Raw genomic sequence first — 19,581 nt, 5'->3', positions numbered from 1 at the left:
AAAACTTGTAAAATTTGTATACAGCTGATATATTTCGGCGGTGAATAAACGAAATTGAAATTTATTACCAAAGTATATAAACACTGAAGGTAGCGCAGTCCCTCAGGGAATAGCAAGAAATACGGATCCCGACTTTAAGGTGAATTTCGTATAACGCCAATACATATATTTACAGCATGTTGTACGCATTTGTATTGATATACAATAAATTCACCTCAAAGTAGGGATTCGCGTGTTTTTGCGGATCTGCGCTACCTTCAGTGTTTATATACTTTGGTTATTACCTCTAAATGGCTTTTGTAAGTCGTATTTTGTTACTAAACGAGATATGCTGAGCGGTATCTAAGATAGATTTTCCGATATTCACCAAAACCAGGTGAAACTGGTTTCGTGAACAGAAATAAAAGAGGAATCAGGAATTTGAAGTCTAATTTGCCGGTATTAAGGAAACCGTGGATACAAAGAATTTCCACATAAGAAATGACATAGATGCGTCGCAGCAACGCATGTCAAGCGTGAGTTGTACTCTAAATAGGGTACTGAAGCTTGACAGTGTGTCAAACAGCAGCACAATCACTGAAAAAGGACATTTCATACAAAATAGTAGTCTATTAAGCAGATGTCGACTATGTTCTTTTTTGCTTGAAGTGCGTTGGTCGTAAGCGATTTTTTTGTTTTTTAAATATGGACAAAAGTTGTTTATCCTAAGTGAGCCGCTGTATAGCATTACTATGATCCAGTAATAACTTTCCAGCACCCCGTTCATCCCCTAAAGCCCATCGTGTTAATACGGCACTGAATTTTCGAGTGGCATCCGCCACTGCGGTTGATTTATAATTCATTCAAATTTACCTATGGCAAAGGAAATTATTGGTGTTGCACTCAAAAGGAAATGAATGACCGTGTTCAATATCCCGAGAACCGTTTCCTGCGCAACACACTGGACGTACATAAAATTGAAGGATGCATTCAACTGGAATTCATAAAGTGATCGATCGAACGATCTCTGTCTTTCGTCGCATGGGCTTTTGGCATGGAGAAGACCGACCTACAGCAAGTCAACTGGGTCTGAAGTCGTTCTATTTTTGCTATTACGCTCTATTTCCGATTTCATTCGCGGTTGGAATTATAACGAACGAAACAGCAGACGAAAGTATTTTCTTAGCGGAAGCAGGTATTATTGTCGTAGTTTTGGCTGTTAAAGTTTGGATGTTGCTTTGGAAACAGCAGCAAATTATGGGAATGCTAAAGCGACTGTGTGTCTTCTCAATACGAACTGATGAAGCGTTCACATTTTTCAATGAAAAAGTTGACACATTCATCAAATTTGTGATTGTGTTTGCATGTGCTACTATTGTCGGCTCGTGTGTGTGTTCTACTTTCCCGTTTATTGGAAATACGAAGTCACTGCTCATGAAAATTGCGTTTCCATTGGATTATAAAAATAGTGAAATTGGCTTTTGGATGGCTCATCTTTTTTTCACTACCGAAAATTTGGTTACCTTGCTGGGGTTAACGTTTTCCGTCTTCATTTGGTATTTATTACTGCATTGCTCTTTAAGATATAAAATCCTATGTATGGAAATAAGGAACTTGGGAGGAATCACAGGTGGCGCTTCGCTAAAGATGACGGAGAAGCAACGACACATCATTTTCCATCAGAGGTTATTGGCGACGATTGAAGCTCATCAACATCTAAGAGAGTATGTCAAAGGGAGCGTTCATAAATGACGTGATTTTAAACGATCAACTACCCTTGTCCATTTTCATAGACACCCTTTCTCCCCAAACGCAAACGTCGTATATGAACGCTCCGGAACAACGTTGTGTCAACCTGTTAAAAAATTTGCATTTTTTTAAAAGAATAATCGACGAATTGGAGTCATTTTTATCTAAACTTTTTCTATTACAATTCGCCACCAGCGCCCTCTGTATTTGTGGTTCAACTTATTGCTTAGCATTCGTATGATCAACACTAATTCGCACAAATTTTTGAAAATTATTGAAATTGTCGATTAATTTCCAGGACGTCAGTGACACCTTTGTGGAACGCGTTATTCATATCTATGCGTTTTTTTACAACATTTCTGACCTGTTTATGATAACGTACTTCGGCAATGAGATTATGTTGTCAAGTAGTTACCTCAGTTACAGTTTATTTGAATGCAAATGGATCGAGCAACCGCATTCGACTAAGAAGTGCATGATTTTTTTTGGTGAATATTTGAAGCGATCGCATGAGATGCTAATCGGTAAATTGTACCCATTAACTCTGGAAACATTTACTGAGGTAGGCGTTGCTTCGTTGGTGTTGTTCGGTTTAGTCAATTTAGCATTTTTATTGCAGATTTTGAATATGTCTTACAGCCTGTTCAACATTTTGAAAAACACTAAACATTAAAAATGGAACAGGGGAGCAGACGGTCTGGCTGAGCAGTATAAAACAGTTTAAAGAGCGGATTGCATGATGCACTTTCTAAATGGCGCGGCAAATGAAAACGGAGTGCACATTAATAGATGTAGTAGTAGTACACTCCTTACGCAAGATACATGTGTAGTAATAGATTTCACTTGATTGCATTTTATCCGTCCAAAAGATCACTTTACCATCAGCAAGGATCGAAAAACTCAATGTTTTCTTACCTCTCAAAGAGAGATCTTTGCGGACAAAAAATAACCTTCTCGGCCATTCTCATATTGTTGAAATGGTTGGAGAGTAATTTCTTTGTTTATGTTTTTGTGGTTTCGTCTCATTTCAGTTTTTAAGCACAAAAAATGTCGTTTGTGACCCGTGAACTAAGAAGAAATGTAATAGACATTTTAAGTTGAAAGAAAGACTATATGGTCCGGAAGGATGAATTGACAGTTGACAGCTGTGATCGGTTCGCTTTTGGTCAATATCGTTCACTTTTCACTTTTATTCAACTAAAGTGAACACAATCAATGAAAAACGAACCGATTGCCGCTGTCAGCTGTCAATTCATCACTCCAGACCCAATGAAAGTCTAGAACAGGTATGGTCGATCGGTGAATTCGTCTTAAACGCACTCACATTTTATGTCAAAATAATATGAAAATGAGTGCGTTTAAGTACGAAAATCAAATTTTTATGTCCTCCGGGCGAACAATAGACCATACCTGTTTTACACTTTCATTGTCCAGACCATCTAGTCTTTTTATCAACTTAAAAGGTGTTTCCCATATTTTAGTACATTCTGTCATTAAATTACTGCTGTCACTGCACATATTTTCATGTGAACCCACTTCATATGGTGACATTTGCAATTTTCTGAAAGAACAGGTTAAGACAACCACGAAGGCGGTTGACACCAAATTTAATAAACAGATAGTGTGAGAAATCAACTGAAGAAAATATTTTTCTCGAAAATTCAGAATTTTGTTTTTGTTAAGTTCCATTTTACATATAAACTTCGCAGTCGTTTACGCAATTGTGTGTCACCGCCTTTGTGATCAGCTCAGAGTTGTCTTAACCCGTTCTTTCAGAACCTTGGACATTTGTTCTGTAATGACAAACGTGAAGTTGGTTCACATGAAAATAAGCCGCAGAGAATGAAGTACTAGTGAAAAAAAAGCACCTCTACAGGCCAACCCACTTGTCCCATGTCGTTTGAGCTGTCAAATAAGTTGTCATTTTCACAAAGCTAACCTCAAATCGAACAAAAAAAAAGTAATGGATGGTGAGTAGGGTGTAGCGGTTTTTACAAAATGTGTTAGTTCTTTTATGGCTCAGCCGGAAATCCACTCAGCCGGTCCATCTGTTCATTTTATGGAAGAAAAAAAAATTACAACTTTTAATTTTGTGCTGCCGCCAGATCGATTTTCGAAAATTTCGTCGTTTTCGGTCCATGTCACATATATCGATTTTTTACGGTGGGCTCAGTGTATACATAAAAATTTGAGTCAACATGGCCTCCAGGCTTCACAGATTATTTTACAAAAAAGATCGAGTCTAAATAGTTATTTACGTATCGATTGGGTAGGCCGAAAGAGTTACGTATTAAGTTTGTTTGACCGAAAGTAAAGCTGTCAATTCGCGGGCCGAAAGCTTTCGCTTTCGCCCCTTGAATTGACATTTCTTTACTTTCGGTCCTCTTAGCAAGCATACAATAGTACTTTGTGTATCTGTTTTGGACGATTGTTTTTAGGCAATTTCGCGAGTTGTAGCCCGAACGAAGTGAGGGCTACATGCGAAAGTGCCTAAAATCAATCGTCCAAAACAGATACTCAAAAAATTTTTCATGTAAGGGATCGAAAACCCGAGAAAAATCTCGAAACTCCCTCATTTTCGGCCCCGACACATGAAAAAATATTTTTTGAGTTCGTGACTGATTGTCAAAGTTCCCCGATGGTGATTTTGAGACTTTAATCTCGCCACAAAATTTGATGAAAATGTGCAAAAATGTAAATTAAACTTTAAATATGCTAAATAGACCGCGTTCAGTCAAATACAACATCTGGCGAAAGTCGAATTGCCTCAAATCAATAATTTTTTTAGCTTATATTGTATTCCCAGGTTCTGGCAATGCGAAACCTTCAATTTTAAGCGTTTTCAATCTACCATGCTATACAACTTAGAAGCGTTCTAAGTAAATACCATTTTCTCTGAACCCGGGGCTTTGGCGCTAGAGCCCTCGAGACTCTTGATTCGAGAGGTCCCGTGTTCAAATCAGCGGCTGGACCAGATGACTTTTCCGTTAAAGTAGCTCCTTAGAATTGTTTACAAACTGGAGCTACGCAGGTCACTCGTTATGTTCAAGGCTGTATACTTTGGGGAGGTCACTTAGACCGCCATTTTATTAGATACGCGGGAACACACCACTTCTGATGACTTTACATATACAAAAAATTCACCACATCATCAAGACGACGAGAATCATCAGAGTAAGTGAATTTTTGTATGAAATCGGCCATTTTATCATCAACTGTGGTGTGTAACCCGCGTATCTGTATCTGCGTGACCTCCCCAAAGTATACAGCCTTGGTTATGTTTTATTATTATGAACAATAAATGAAATGAAATGAAATGTCATTCGTTTTAAACTGAATACGACAATAGACAAGGCACGTTTTTTGGCGAATTCATCGAAAGAATCTGTCGTTTGGCTACAATGTTTACCGTCTCCTCAATAGTACAGCCTCATATATGTGTTTACGCGGCTAAAGTTGAGAAATTACGGTAGCCACGGTTTGTCATGCAGCGAACGGTCATGCAAACGTGAGCCTGAAAATCACTTTTATGGGATTACACCTGCGCAGACACCTATGTGAACAGAACGGTACTTGAATTGGGTTGGGCAGCGAAGCAAGCAGATGATCGTAAATTTCGTCACTACTCCGATTTGATGAGCCAATTCATATTTGTTCCAATTGCAACTGAAGCAATTTGGATTTGATTAAAAAAAATTGCTAACAAAATAACATGAAAAACTCGCTACAAGTTATTTGATTCAAAGGATGGCGCTGGCCGTTCAACATGCTAATGCCAATTCTGCTTGCCTCTTCATTTGTTGTAACATGTACTGGGCCTGTCATCAGCGAAACGGATATGGCTCAAGTAGTGTCCATTCATCTTCATTCCCATTTGACTCAGGCCCTAAGATTGGGGAATTAATTTGGGAATTTTGGGAATTTTTGGGAATTTTGGGAATTTTTGGGATTTTTTGGAATTTTTGGGAATTTTGAGAATTTTTGGGAATTTTGTGAATTTTTGGGAATTTTGGGAATATTTGGGAATTTTTGGGAATTCTGTAAGGGTTTTAGTTTCTAGTGTTTCTGATGTAAGAACTACCTGAACTACAATCAAAAGACTCTTATGCTCAAAACAAACGAGGCATTGAAAACGTGTTTTGGTCCAAGTTTTCATTGACAGATGCAGCAGTCGCGATTTTTAATAGAAAAAGTTCTAACTTCATTTGACAGTTTCGAAAATTTCTTCATGAAAAATAGGACAAAAATACGTTTTCAATGCCTCTAAAATAAATCTCACACAAAACTTGTATTTGGTTGTCATCATCTTATACGCTAAAATTGAATTTTAACATTTCGTTGTCTATGCTTGTTTGTTTTCGCTTCTTCGAACACACCGTTGTACCATTCTTGTCGACGATGTTCATCGCTTCTTTTAGGCCGCCGCTTTTTCTGAGAAAACCAGTGCTCAACGGCTGATGACGGGTCAAAGTCGTTAAGGGTGCCCATGTTTGTAAAAACATAAAGATAATGTCGTATGGTGTGTGGTGATAACGGTCGATTTTGATCCATGAGTTTGTTGTACACATCTTAAGTATAATGATGGTAAAAATTAACACAACGAGAAACAATTTATGGACCTTCGTAATCGATTCTTACTTATCAACCTTTCGACATCAGCAGAGTGGGGCTTCGCAGCCAGAATTCGTGCCAGAGCGGATTTGATTGTATGGAATTGATTAGGAAACGTTGCAATAATGTTCCTCAAGATGATTGATGGATCGTCACATGATCCCTCGGATCTCAGAATTCCAGCTAATTCCAAATATTCCGATACGAATCCACTTTGGTCCATCTCTGGTATGAGATATGAGTGACAATATTTAAGTTCGACGATAGGCACTGATTCACAGATTTTCATGAATGGTTTGACCGTTTCGTAACGGGTTGTCTGCATCAAATCGTAGTTTTAAGTGTCCAATCAATTTTCGGACAATGAATTGTCTAGTCATAGTTAGAAATTTCAATCTTGAATTGCGGGTACTTGATGGAAGTGAGTATCCATGGAACGAATAAGTGTGTTGTTCTTTCACCGAGCTCTCGAGGAGCAATGCTTCCCATCCATCGGTAACAGGTCCAATTTCAAATTTTTCAAGTTCATTTATCATTTTCTTTTCAATTTCCATAACATCAAAAATGCTAATAGAATCTGATTGGCACATTTTCTGGTATCGTTTTAACACATTTAATATATCAGCTAAGAAAGCCAAACAGTGAAGCCGATCAAACGATAACCACTGATTTATGAAAGGCGTCATACGTTCCGAATGAAAATAGGACATTAGAGAACGTCAGATTTTCTTAACGCTAAATGCCGTACGCTAATGGCAAATGCCGACGATAAAGGCAACATTAACGAGTTAGCCGATGCCATGTTGCTTTTAAATTTAACATCTGTGGGGCCAGCAATATCAGGCACTTTTTCATCTCTGAATATATCAGCAATCGCTGTTTGAAATTTAAAAATTAATTCATTGCCATAATTCTAAGGTCCATTAATATGAGATTCGCCTTTTATTTGCAAGAAATTTACTGAAATTAAAAATTTATTTATGAAATATGGATACATGGTCGGCCATTTTTGATTCCAATTCGAATTGATTCTATTTCATATTGCACTGCATTTGATTTCTTTAATCTTACATCAAAATGGCGGACCACGTATCCATATTTCATAAATAAATTTTTAATTTCAGTAAATTTCTTGCAAATAAAAGGCGAATCTCATATTAATGGACCTTAGAATTATGGCAATGAATTAATTTTTAAATTTCAAACAGCGATTGCTGATATATTCAGAGATGAAAAAGTGCCTGATATTGCTGGCCTCACAGATGTTAAATTTAAAAGCAACATGGCGTCGGCTAACTCGTTAATGTTGCCTTTATCGTCGGCATTTGCCATTAGCGTACGGATTTAGCGTTAGCGTTAGTGTGTGGCATTTAGCGTTAAGAAAATCTGACGTTGCCTATTGTTGCTCGCCAATTACGTAAAGTAACGTTGAATAAATTATAAACAAACTCAACCCAACGTATGGCAAAATATTTCGGAAATCTTAATGGAACGGCAAGATGATTGAATGCTGCAGCTTTCTTCAATTTTTTTGTGCGCTTACCGGATCTACGAAAAAATGTTGAAAGATCTGTGCAATCTTTAATTAAAATTGCTATGACGCTAATGGAACATATAGATTTAAATGCTAGATTTATTCTGTGCGCCACACACCAAATAGCAAATAACGGTAAATCTGAGCCACTTAATCTTCGTTCCTGTTGTAATTGTGTCCAAAGACCATTAAACCGTCCAGTGTTCAAATTTTCACCATCTGTGACAAGTGACGTCACCATCCGGAAAAACGTATCCCAATTAAGTGTGTTTTGTGTTGTGACATCCTTCAAACACTGCACGTATTGATCAGCATTGCCACCTTCCGGAACAAGAAATCCGATAAAATATGTGCATAATTGTCCATGCCTTGTCACAGTGTGGACCATTACGTATACATTGTGATTTTGGTAGTCGTCTACGGAGCCATATAACCTCACGGATACAGCAAGTGAGTCGCAAATACATTCCGTTAGACGTTTCAAGTCGACTTTCACGATGCAGTCTAAAAATTCGGCGTGGTTTTCAGGTGTTAAATAACGAAAATTGTAATCAGGCAAAGGATTTCCATCGCATTTAAAACTTAGAGATTTTTGAGCAGCCACTTCACGAGCTGGCCAAGACCAGGCTGTCGGTGTAATTTTTTTCGCATCGTTGAAAACTGTAATGATGTATGATCCAATTAAACGAAACAACTCATCGCGACTTTTGTCATTCGGTTCAACAGCAAGTACTTGTGATGTCGACGTCGATGGAATAATTTGAGAATTTGATGGTTCAACGAGTGTCGACGATGGATGAATTAGTTGCGAATACAGTGGACGACAATATTCAGACATGACTGTCAATAACGCTTTTTGGCCACTAACTATTATAAAATTTCGTTGATCGTTCTCAAATACACCTAAATAATCGCGTTTGGACGAGTTAGGCTTCATCATTGAATCAGTAAATGTCTCAATGTCACGAATGGAGCTCTCACTGAAACGACTCAATGCCACTGCACTACAATAACCATTCAACTGTAAAAGATTTCGTATTTGGTTAGGGATTTTAAACTTAACATGAGACTCTAACATTGCACAAAACTCGTCTTCATTGCAGAACATCAGCGAATGTTCACTCATTTTCAATATTTTAGTTACCGGTCTAAACTATACAAAACGGTACACTGCGACGCGTAAGTCTATGACCGTTCTTATTTACCACCGACCACAGACTTGGATGCTAACAAGTCGACTAACATATTCGAAACATTTCATATTTACATTTAACGGAAACTTAATTCCGTTCTATTCATTACAAATTTGATAATCACATCTGAAATTACATTTCAAAAATCCGAAACAGCAGCACAAAGTAAAATCGAAAAATATTTAAAACCTGCAAGCCTTATACAATAGGTAATACATTTGAATTATATCGGCTGCTATCAGTCGGCATGAGGACTGTGTATTACCACTTTTTCTTTCCTTAATATAAGGTAACTGATTGAAAGTTGACCTAGTGGACAAGTGATCTTAAGTTGTCCGTGTAAATTTGTATGGAGAAAAAATTATAGGTCAACTCAACATTCAATAAATCGTGATATGTCCTATGACTTTTGTATAGATAGGACAACTCACGATTCAATGTGTTTAAATGTGAAATAGGACCATTCACGATTCATATAGGTCAACTCTGCATTTTTATTAATTCATTAACTTCGTTAGACGAAATCGGCAATAATTAATAAAATTTATATTAATTAAGTAAACAAAAGATAAATCTTTAAAATGAAAGTGTTTCCATGTAACATAGTTCCAAAATCGCTGAGAAATTCAAGTTCAAAGTTGAGATTTGTCAAATTAGGTCAAATTTCAATCAGTTACCTTACCTAGATACCATTCGCAAACCAAATATTCGTTGGTGATAAAACAAATCGGCTGTATCTTCTATTAGGTCGACAATATTCGGTCCAGCTATATGTGTTCGAAAAATGCATAACGCGAGCAAAAATAGCAATAACATCATGATTCTATTATATTTGTAAAAACAATTGTTCACCTGTGAAAGTTACATGCTTAATTTTCAGTTTTTGTTCTAATGAATGTATTAACGTTGCTAGATTTAGCATAGTCAAAATATAAATGATCGAATTTCGTTGTATTTTTATCAGTTTATTGTGCATTTTTCAAAATGGGTGATGCTTCTTTAATGTTGTGTTCTGAAAGTGAGTTCTTTAATCAGTTGGAGAAATGCATCAAATTTAAAATTCCGAAACAGATTGTGAACATTTTAAAATTAAATTGTTATTCGAGTGTTGTTGCACTTAGTCGTTTGAATGAAAACTCAATACGTGACATCGAAACTTTTATGAGACAAATCTTTAATGATACAATGATAGAACAAAGTTCAACAAGAAATGATTATTTGGGTTTGTTCACAAAAAATCAGCGACATTTTATACTTGTTAGCGGTCAAAAGGCCTTAATTAGTGCTATGACTGAGTACTGCAGTACTATTTACCAATCATCATTAGACCCACCAACGAACAATGTGCAGCCGACTGCGTCAATAGTACAAGTTGATCGACCGTTAACCGTCGTTCAACTAACCAATGTTCAGACAGCGGCTTCGATAGATCAATCTGATCCACCGTTGATCGGCGTTCAGCCATTGGATATTCAAATCGCTTCGGCAGAGAAACCGAGCCAAAACCAACAAAGTACACCATGTTTGTCAGCGTAGCAACCAAAATTAAGATTATAATTTCTCGAAATTTATTCAGGTGAAGACGGTGGAAAGCACATAACTTCTCTGATTAATAGAATATCTTCTTGGCTACGTAATAAGCCCAATTTCAGTGAGGTACAACAGTTTCAATAAATAAAACATATCATTTCGAAAATATGTGTTTTAGATCATTGCGCAAGGATTGGAGTTCAATGTTATTCCAAATTCGTATAAAGAAAATGAGGATGGCTCACTGTCCTGTGAAATGAAATGTCCGGTTGCCAGCTGTCAACGTGTCTACAAAAACACTTTTAAGGGCTACAGCAACTATCGTATTAAAAAAAATAAAACGACAGGACGCGTTCGACCACCGAAATGGCAATATACACGGCATTAACAAATCATATGCACCAGACCCATTGCTACAGTAACGATGTGCATGTTGCCGATAATCGTGATAAAAGTGACCACAACGAAAATACTGACGATAACATGAGTATTGCAAGTTTACATAGTAGCGTTGGCGACATATCTGATTTCAGACATGAGCCCAATGATAACGATCGCAAAACGAACAGCGTGGTAGATTTTGACCGTCACGATCAAAAAGATGTTGGCCAAACATCTCAAACATATTCTACAAAGGGTAAATTAAGAACTTTGAACGTTGCCCGAAATATCAATATATACATGAATAACGTTGAATTATGTACAATAGGTACAAAACGATATCCTTTGCGACGTCAGCGAAGACGTTAAACCGGAAATCGAAGCAACAAAGTTAATGAAACGTCCACATACACAATTAAACGTGAAATTTTTAAATGAACTATGTGTGTGTAGCGAATGGAATCGTGGAATCGAATGTGGAATCGTGAGAAGATCTTTCGTTGTGTTATTTTTTTCATAACTATGTTATGTGTGAACTGTTATGAATTTATGAAATAAATTTGAAGACTGCAAATATTTTCAAAATTTTAAAGCTCGAATTCCGAATACATACGTTGCTGTCTTAGTTCACTGATCGCTTGTCAGGAAGTATTTCATATCTGAATCTGCTGGTACGTAACCATTCAACCATACAAATCACCTATTCTTGTATAAATAATACTACATTTTGATCCTGATCTCATCAGAAATTTTAATAATTTTTGGGAATTTTGGGAATTTTTGGGAATTTATGGTAATTTTGGGAATTTTTGGGAATTTTGGGAATTTTGAGAATTTTTGGGAATTTTGGGAATTTTTGGGAATTTTGGGAATTTTGGGAATTAATTCCTCAAACTTATGGCCTGATTTGACTCCAGTCTAACTTCTTTAAAACACTCTCCAGGCGGGAATAACTTTGGTGATATGGTATCACCCTGTCTCCGCCCATTCCCTAAATTTCGTCGTGATCTTGTGAAGCTTTATACATGAAAAGGCGTGTTTGTACACATATCGGATTGTGCTGGCGATTGATAGAAACATCGTACCCAAAAGCATTTCTTCGTTTGCTTCTTTTCTTAAAGTAGGGAATACTCTACCCTCAATGATTTGTGTAAAAAGAATCATTAGTCAACCTTATTGAATGTATTTAAGTAAATCAATGAAAATATGCGGCTTACTAACCCATACGGCACAAATTCAATTGATACTAAAATAATCCTGAAATGATTTGAATTAATAATAAAAAATCGATTTCAAGCGCTGAACATTTTATGACATCTAGTGCTCAGGTACTTTACTCAGCACTAAATTTTGAGTAATTAATAGATATTTATGTAACAGAGTGCTGTACGCTGGTTTCTATCGCAAAGATATTGTCACTCCGAAATCGAGGTGTGCTTCCACACGATAGAAACCACTTTCACTATTTCGCACAGGTTTCTATATTACGATGATGATTTATGCGATTCCGTAGATCCTCGAGTGTGGAATATTTTCATTTTGCTCAGAAAGAAAGTAAGACTGTAATAGCGAAGTGTTTCGACAGAAGGTTTTTTACATATCGCCGTGTGTGTGGGGTCGGTGTGTATAGTGAACGTGGTGTCGACGATTCTAAGGTAAGTTAAAGCTTGCATCGTTCTACGTTCGAAGAGATTTCTTATACGATGGTGAAGTTTGACTCAAAGCTACAATTATCAAAAATTACAAATTATCACATTTTTGTTTTATGTGGGATCTGATATTACTAGTCCCACAGATTCTGACAGCTGTTATATTATAATAAAAACTAAAAAACCATTCAATATCGAGACTGTCAAATTGTGGATCTAGAAATTATGTAGAATCTGTTGAAAACGAAAATGTGATAATTCGTTAATTTTGTTAAGTGCATTCGAGTATTTTCTGATACCTGACTTGAGATTTGTGTGACTGCACATACGTACTTCCTTTCGTGTTCTATAACACCACGATTTCCTCTGATTTTAAGTTACTGAACGCTAGTTTACGAGAGATAAGACTTTATCAGTTGTGAAGAGGGATTGGGATGGGTTGGTCGATATTGTCGTCAGGACTCCATCAATCCATCATACTCCGGTGACAGATATCTTTTTCTCCTAACGTGAAATTAGGTTGGGTAAGAGTAAGAGAAGGGGGTCCTAGCTCTGTTAAGTAACTATGCGTTGTTATCCGCTCAAATCATTTAAATACTCAGGGTACGAAGATCCCGATAGTGGACCAGGTCAATTTTTGTGGCGTTGGCGCTACGGGTTCTACTAGTTATTTATTTAGACCAATAAGTTTTATTTATTTAACAAAACAAATTGCATAATCAGTCAGGCGTCATCCATCTGATAGTCATAAGTAGGTACCGTGACAACATTCATTTTTATTAAACAATCATTATTCGATATGCTGTTCAACAGCATGAATTCAGTGATGCTAACACCAATTATAATTGTTACCCTTCTATCGACGTATGCATGGTGCCGTGACGGTGTACATCTAATCAATCGATTAAACGATTTTTACGGTTTCGATCACAACATGTTTTTCATGGGATCGTCAACTGAGCTCGACGATTGGTTTCCTGTTCCGTCGTCGTCACCGAGATCTGACACCAGAGTGGACAGTTTTACACCTCAGACAGTGTACGTTTTTAACGACGACTTTGCAGAAAGCAATTTTTATGTCACAGAACGGGTAGCATCAAAGTTCAGTAAAAATACATTTCTAATTGTGGTCGCAGAGCGTGCAGAAATTGGTAATCACTCGCAATTGTTGGCTGAAGTTATGGCCATTCGAGATATTGATACCAGGGTAAGAATAGGCGTGTTTCTCACTGACCACATCGATTCGTTGGATGTCGTTGACGAAGTATTCCGTTGGAGCTGGAGTATTGGTGTTGTGAACATTTTCAGCGCATTTTACTTCAGCGTTGAGGATGAGGAACCTGTCTTCAACGTGTTCAAATACAATCCGTTCACGGCATTCGAGTTGATAAATGTGACAAGTAACGAACATCTCCGAATCTACTTCACCGACAAAAGACCGAATTACCGCCAAAATCCACTTCGATTAATACGGTTTACCGACTCGCCTCAAACTATTGATGAAGTCGAGTTTTGGCGTATTGTTTGTCGTTTCTTTAATGCATCGGCTGAACTGATGCAAATAAAAGCGTCAGAATTTGAGATGCCCAGAATTTCACACGCAGACGTATTAGGACATGGTACAATTATGTCACAGTTTTCGCCAAAACGATTGTATCCACATCGACAACAAACGTTGGTAGCGTTAGTTCCTCAATCCCAGCCATACTCTGATTTTGTGACGTATTTGAAAAATGACACGTGGACGCAACTCCTCGTGTACACTTCCATTTTGATTTTGGTCTCGTCATTTCTGTTGATCCTTTCTGGCTACTTGACCAAAAAGAAAATTTTATTTTTTCAATGCGTCGTCGACGTCATCAATCTTTTACTGAACGACAATGCAGCAATCAGATATCGAGATCTTAGCCGTGCCGACGTTTTTGTCGTTGTACCTTTGACTTTCACAGGTCTGATTGTGGTGAACGGTATTCTGTCGGTGTTTCAAAGCTACATGACGTGGCCAATTTACCAACCTCAAATTAATTCAGTGACAGATCTGTACAAGTCCACAGTACCAATTTTAGCAAATGAAAACGGAGGGAAAGATTTTTTAGTGATGGAACTGGAAGACTCGACGAATTTTGGTGGATGGATTGATAGAATGCATGAAGTGGCAACGGAGCAGCTCATACTGGAACAAGATAATTTTAACAATTCCGTAGCAAGTTTTATTCCAAATAATGATGCTCAAAATCTCTTAGAAGCACAGAAACGGTTGGACTTAAAAGCTTATCACTTGTTAAGTGATGTTCCTTTCGGTAGATATCCGACAAACTTTCAATTGAAATCGAATTTTCCTTTCGTTACACCCATAGAGGACATAATTCATCGATTGAATGGTGCAGGACTAATCGATAAATGGTTCAAAGAGGAGAGTGATCTGTCGGTGAAAATTATAGTGAATAAAAATATCCAAAACAGAAACCATAACAAATTGGAAGTAAATGATGAATTTCCTGTGCCGACACTTGTGTGGTGCGGATGGATTATGAGTGCAGTTACTTTTGTTTGCGAAGTAATTTGGAATAAAATCAAGTTGCGTGTACGAAGTAGAAATGAGCGCGTTATCCGACGTTTTCGTTTTGATGTTTGGCGATCAAATTTTTTAGATTTTATAAAACCCCACGCTGAATGTTAATTTGGGAAAGTCTTTTGATGTTAATAAATGAGTTATGGCATAGCACTGCTTCTAGCACGAACACTCATTTTTCCAACGTCAAAATGACTATACGATTGCATGTGTTTTATTCACACCAATAAATCATGACTGCTATCTTTACGAGATTTGATTGCATCCGAGTATTTCTTATGTTCATGCTAGAAGCTGTGTTTCTTGGTTTTCCTTTCGGAGTAACTATTCGACCGCGAGGTCGATTAGCCAATCCTCACTGTGAAGACCATAATGAAGAGTGTTTTATCAAAAACGATTAAGTCCACTTTTATCAGAATTTTTATTAATAGTAGCATCACCACCGTTCCAATCACTCTAAAACTTTGAAGAAAGCTTCTTGGTGCATTGCTATGGATAACTGTAGGATTTGGAAAGAATTTTTGAAGTGGAAACGCTGTTTTGGAGGGAAATAGCACCAGACAGTGGTTCCTGAATGCTGAAATCGAATATTTTATATGCTTCATCTAGTATCTCTCACTGTTTTACTGAATTTTTATTATTGCTGAGGTTATCAAAGATGAAATTCCACCTTTCTGAAGTTTCTCGAACTGATACCTTGGATATCTGTTGATGTCACAGGGGAACCTAGAGATTTCATCAGCTTCCATCACGTTTTTGTCACTTTTGAGAAGATTTTAGTCATTCTTGAGACAGCCAAGGTTGAGTTCCTAAATTTAAGACATGCCTGGGAATGATACCTGGGATTTACTGGTGAAATCTAGAGATTTCATCAGCTTCCATCGGGTTTTTGTCACTTTTAAGAAGTTTTTAGTCATTCTTGAGACAGTCGAGGTTGAGTTCCTAAATTTTAGACATGTCTGGGACTGATACCTGGGATTTACTGGTGAAATCTAGAGATTTCATCAGCTTCCATCGAGTTTTTGTCACTTTCGAGAAGATTTTAGTCATTCTTAAGACAGCCGAGGTTGAGTTCCTAAATTTTAGACATGCCTGGGACTGATACCTGGGATTTACTGGTGAAATCTAGAGATTTTATCAGCTTCCATCGGGTTTTTGTCACTTTCTAGAAGATTTTAGTCATTCTTGAGACAGCCGAGGCTGAGTTCTTAAATTATAGACATGCCTGGGACTGATACCTGGGATTTACTGGTGAAATCTAGTGATTTTATCAGCTTCCATCGGGTTTTTGTCACTTTCTAGAAGATTTTAGTCATTCTTGAGACAGCCGAGGTTTAGTTCTTAAATTATAGACATGCCTGAGAATGATACCTGGGATTTACTGGTAAAATCTAGAGATTTCATCAGCTTCCATCGAGTTTTTGTCACTTTCGAGAAGATTTTAGTCACTCTTGAGACAGCCGAGGTTGAGTTCCTAAATTATATCTGGGATTTACTGGTGAAATCTACAGATTTTATTGACTTCCATCAGATTTTTTTCTATTTCTGACAAAATTTTAATTATTTTTCACTTTATCTAAGGTAAAGTTTTTATATTTTAAAAGTTCTATGAGAATGGAATTAACTGTTAAAGTAATCAAAGTAGCATCATCCACGGGATTTAATTGTTTTATGTGCATATTAGACCTAAACATTAATAAAAACTATTTCGACAGATTATGGGCTTAGTCGCGTTTATTGAATGTAAATAGTGTACGGGAAACGAATACGTATAATTAACAAACGTAACTTTGCATAGCAGCAAAGACAAGGCATAGTGTGACGTTGTACGTAACAAGACATTGCAGCATAGCATGACACTGCTGCACAGCTAAACACTGCAGACAACGAGACACTGCAGCACAACGAGACACTGCAGCATAGCGAGACACTGCAGCATAGCGAGACACTGCAGCATAGCAAGACACTGCAGCATACCAAGGCACTGCAACGTAGTTCGGCATAGCAAGAAGATAAATTCTGAAGTAATGTCCTCCAACATTTTTCTCGTTTTCGTTTACTTCTCGTTGAGATTTCATTAGATAATATTAGTGAAGTAATAGATTTTTAAATTACAAAAAATGAAGATAAAATCAATTCAAAATTTATTTTTTCAAATTCAGTCATATCAGAACTTGACAAGTTCAACTTGTTAAGACTCTTAAAATTCTTAAAAAATTGAACGATTTTATCGCTTCTAATTTTTTTCTTGACTGTAAGTTATGGGTCTTACAACAGAAAATTACACTGTACGTAACACGACCGCTGTGTTGAAAAATGTATGGAAATGTGATTAAAAACGTTAAATGCAATATTTGTGTGCTCTTTGTTCACACGATAGCAGGAGTAAATTTAAACCGACTTTTAAAAAAAATGTTTGATGAAGAATGGAATTCTAGATTTCCTTCCCGATCGAACCAATTGCTCAGCAACGAGTAAAAATCGGCCGGCCTAGCATTTATTACGATTGTTAGTTTCAATAGAAATTTAATTTAAATTCTGCATTTAAATTTTTCACCAAAAAATGCTTGACGAATAGGATCAATTTCACAACTCAGTGACGAAAAGTAAATATTTTGCTGCCACTGTTGCGCGTACAGTACAAACAGCTCTGTGATAATTGCTGTTTCAGGACGTCGGTTGATTAGTGCCTAACCGAATTTTCATAAATAACTATTCCGTCTATGATTTCTCAGATTCTTTGAATAGACACCACCACTACTGTGTCTCATTAGTATAAAATACAAAAATGCAGACGTTCGTAGCTTTGTGGTGGTTGCGTCCTATACAAAAAAAATAGAACAATGGCCCAAGTAATGTCAACAAAATTGGTTTAAGCTAGTGAAGCGTCAGTTTGAATAAATCACTGTGAGAAACATAGTTTTGAAAGAAATGTCTGCAGCTCGACCTAATACTCGAAGCCATCGTGAAGAAGCTTCTAAAGTACCATCTTTAGCAGCAGTCGTTAACAAGAAACAAAAACTACTCGCCAAGGTCAACGCTGTGCTGGATGATGCTTCAAAGAAAAAATCCAACCGTTGTGTCTCGAAATGCAAAAAAATTGGGACAACGAATGAATTGCCCATCGATGACGATGAAGATGGATTCGTTGAAATCGGAGATAGATCAGAGCCAAAGAAATGTGAAGATCCATCGAAATGGAAGCGAAATGTTCAACGAAAATTGAAACGCGATATTTATGTGCAGAAGTCCAATACATCAGTGCCGAAATGTGTTCACAAACGAGGACCGTACAAGTGCAGTGAGGTACAAATTGGCGATGTTGAACTGATTAGACAGATATATGCCAAACGTACGAACACTCGTGACCAAAACATGTACATACTGTCGCAAGTAGTTACAGATCCAGTTAATCGTCGTCGTCCACGAGACGGGTCAAAGGCACAGCGGTCTGTAAACGGAAAATACTTTCTTCGATTAAAGTCTGCTAAACGAGTTCAAGTGTGCAAATCAGCTTTTTCAACTGTGCTTGGTGTCGGACTCTGGCGACTGACCGAATTGTTGAAATTCTATCACAAAACTGGCGATGCGAAAATTGAATCGAGAGGCGGAGATCACAAATTGAAGAAATACGGACCGAACCGAACTGCAGTCATAGACTTTATCAAGAAACTGAAGGCAAGAGAAAGTCACTACGGCAGAAATAAGTCGCGCAAGCTCTATTTGCCACACGAGCTGAAATCTATCAAGAATTTGTGCAATATTTACAATTCGAACAACGAAGAGCCAAATCGAGTGAAGTACGGTTTCTTCAAGAAAATATTCCGAAACAATTTCAATTTGGCTTTCGGTACTCCACGGACGGATGTCTGTTCATTCTGTCTGCGTTACAAACATCTTCTACTCGTGGAGACAGATCCGTCTAGAAAACAACTAATTCGTAGCCGGCTCAGAATTCATAAATTGCGATCGAAGGAATTTTACAAGCTGCTGAAGGAACGGAAGCCACACATAAAATCGATTGCTGGCGATTGCCAACAGAATCAAGCCCTACCAAAAATACCCGACCAAGCAGCTTATTTTTCCAGACAGATGAACCTTTACAATTTTACGTTGGCTGAATATGTTGACGATGACATGACGGTGAATTTCGCATACACTTGGACAGAAGAACAGTCGAAAAAGGGGAGCAATGAGATTGCTAGTGCAGTTTTCCACAAATTAACGAACACAGACTTCGGGGGCATTCTAGTTGTTAGATTGCTATTCGATGGATGTGGCGGACAAAACAAAAACGTGCAAATGCTTTGTATGGTGTCGTGGTGGCTTGTGAATAAAGCTCCGAAATCTATCCAACGAGTCCAGCTAGTGTTCCCAGTAACG

The 19,581-nt window shown here is 37.4% G+C and overlaps 1 protein-coding gene and 2 long non-coding RNA genes across 3 annotated transcripts; 2 read left to right on the top strand and 1 right to left on the bottom strand.

The window, feature by feature from the left end:
• Positions 1-70: 70 nt before the first annotated feature.
• Positions 71-18,711, top strand: LOC119082479. Its single transcript, XR_005088647.1, has 5 exons — positions 71-276; positions 4,779-4,781; positions 5,782-5,787; positions 13,167-13,169; positions 18,701-18,711. It is a non-coding gene; the product is annotated as an uncharacterized LOC119082479 (long non-coding RNA).
• On the top strand, positions 900-2,401 carry LOC119082478 (odorant receptor 2a-like). Its single transcript, XM_037191998.1, has 4 exons — positions 900-1,703; positions 1,864-1,963; positions 2,027-2,290; positions 2,348-2,401. The coding sequence occupies exons 1-4, from the start codon at positions 964-966 to the stop codon at positions 2,399-2,401; spliced, it is 1,158 nt and encodes a 385-aa protein (XP_037047893.1). The 5' UTR covers positions 900-963.
• Positions 6,089-6,549, bottom strand: LOC119082480. Its single transcript, XR_005088648.1, has 2 exons — positions 6,367-6,549; positions 6,089-6,296 (listed from the first exon to the last, which is right to left on the bottom strand). It is a non-coding gene; the product is annotated as an uncharacterized LOC119082480 (long non-coding RNA).
• Positions 18,712-19,581: the final 870 nt, after the last annotated feature.

This window comes from Bradysia coprophila, unplaced genomic scaffold (genome assembly GCF_014529535.1).
Source record: "Bradysia coprophila strain Holo2 unplaced genomic scaffold, BU_Bcop_v1 contig_446, whole genome shotgun sequence".
NCBI lineage: Eukaryota > Metazoa > Arthropoda > Insecta > Diptera > Sciaridae > Bradysia > Bradysia coprophila.
Note: the sequence above shows the minus strand (reverse complement) of the source record. Positions and strands in the feature narration are given on the sequence as shown.

What these genes read in the sequence shown, in the direction of transcription:
- LOC119082478 (XM_037191998.1), top strand. Translation starts at nt 964, where the DNA reads ATGCATTCAACTGGAATTCATAAAGTGATCGATCGAACGATCTCTGTC. An exon ending in GCTCATCAACATCTAAGAGA is followed by an intron (nt 1,704 to 1,863) that starts GTATGTCAAAGG and finishes TTTTTTTAAAAG; the next exon opens with AATAATCGACGAATTGGAGT. An exon ending in CAACTTATTGCTTAGCATTC is followed by an intron (nt 1,964 to 2,026) that starts GTATGATCAACA and finishes ATTAATTTCCAG; the next exon opens with GACGTCAGTGACACCTTTGT.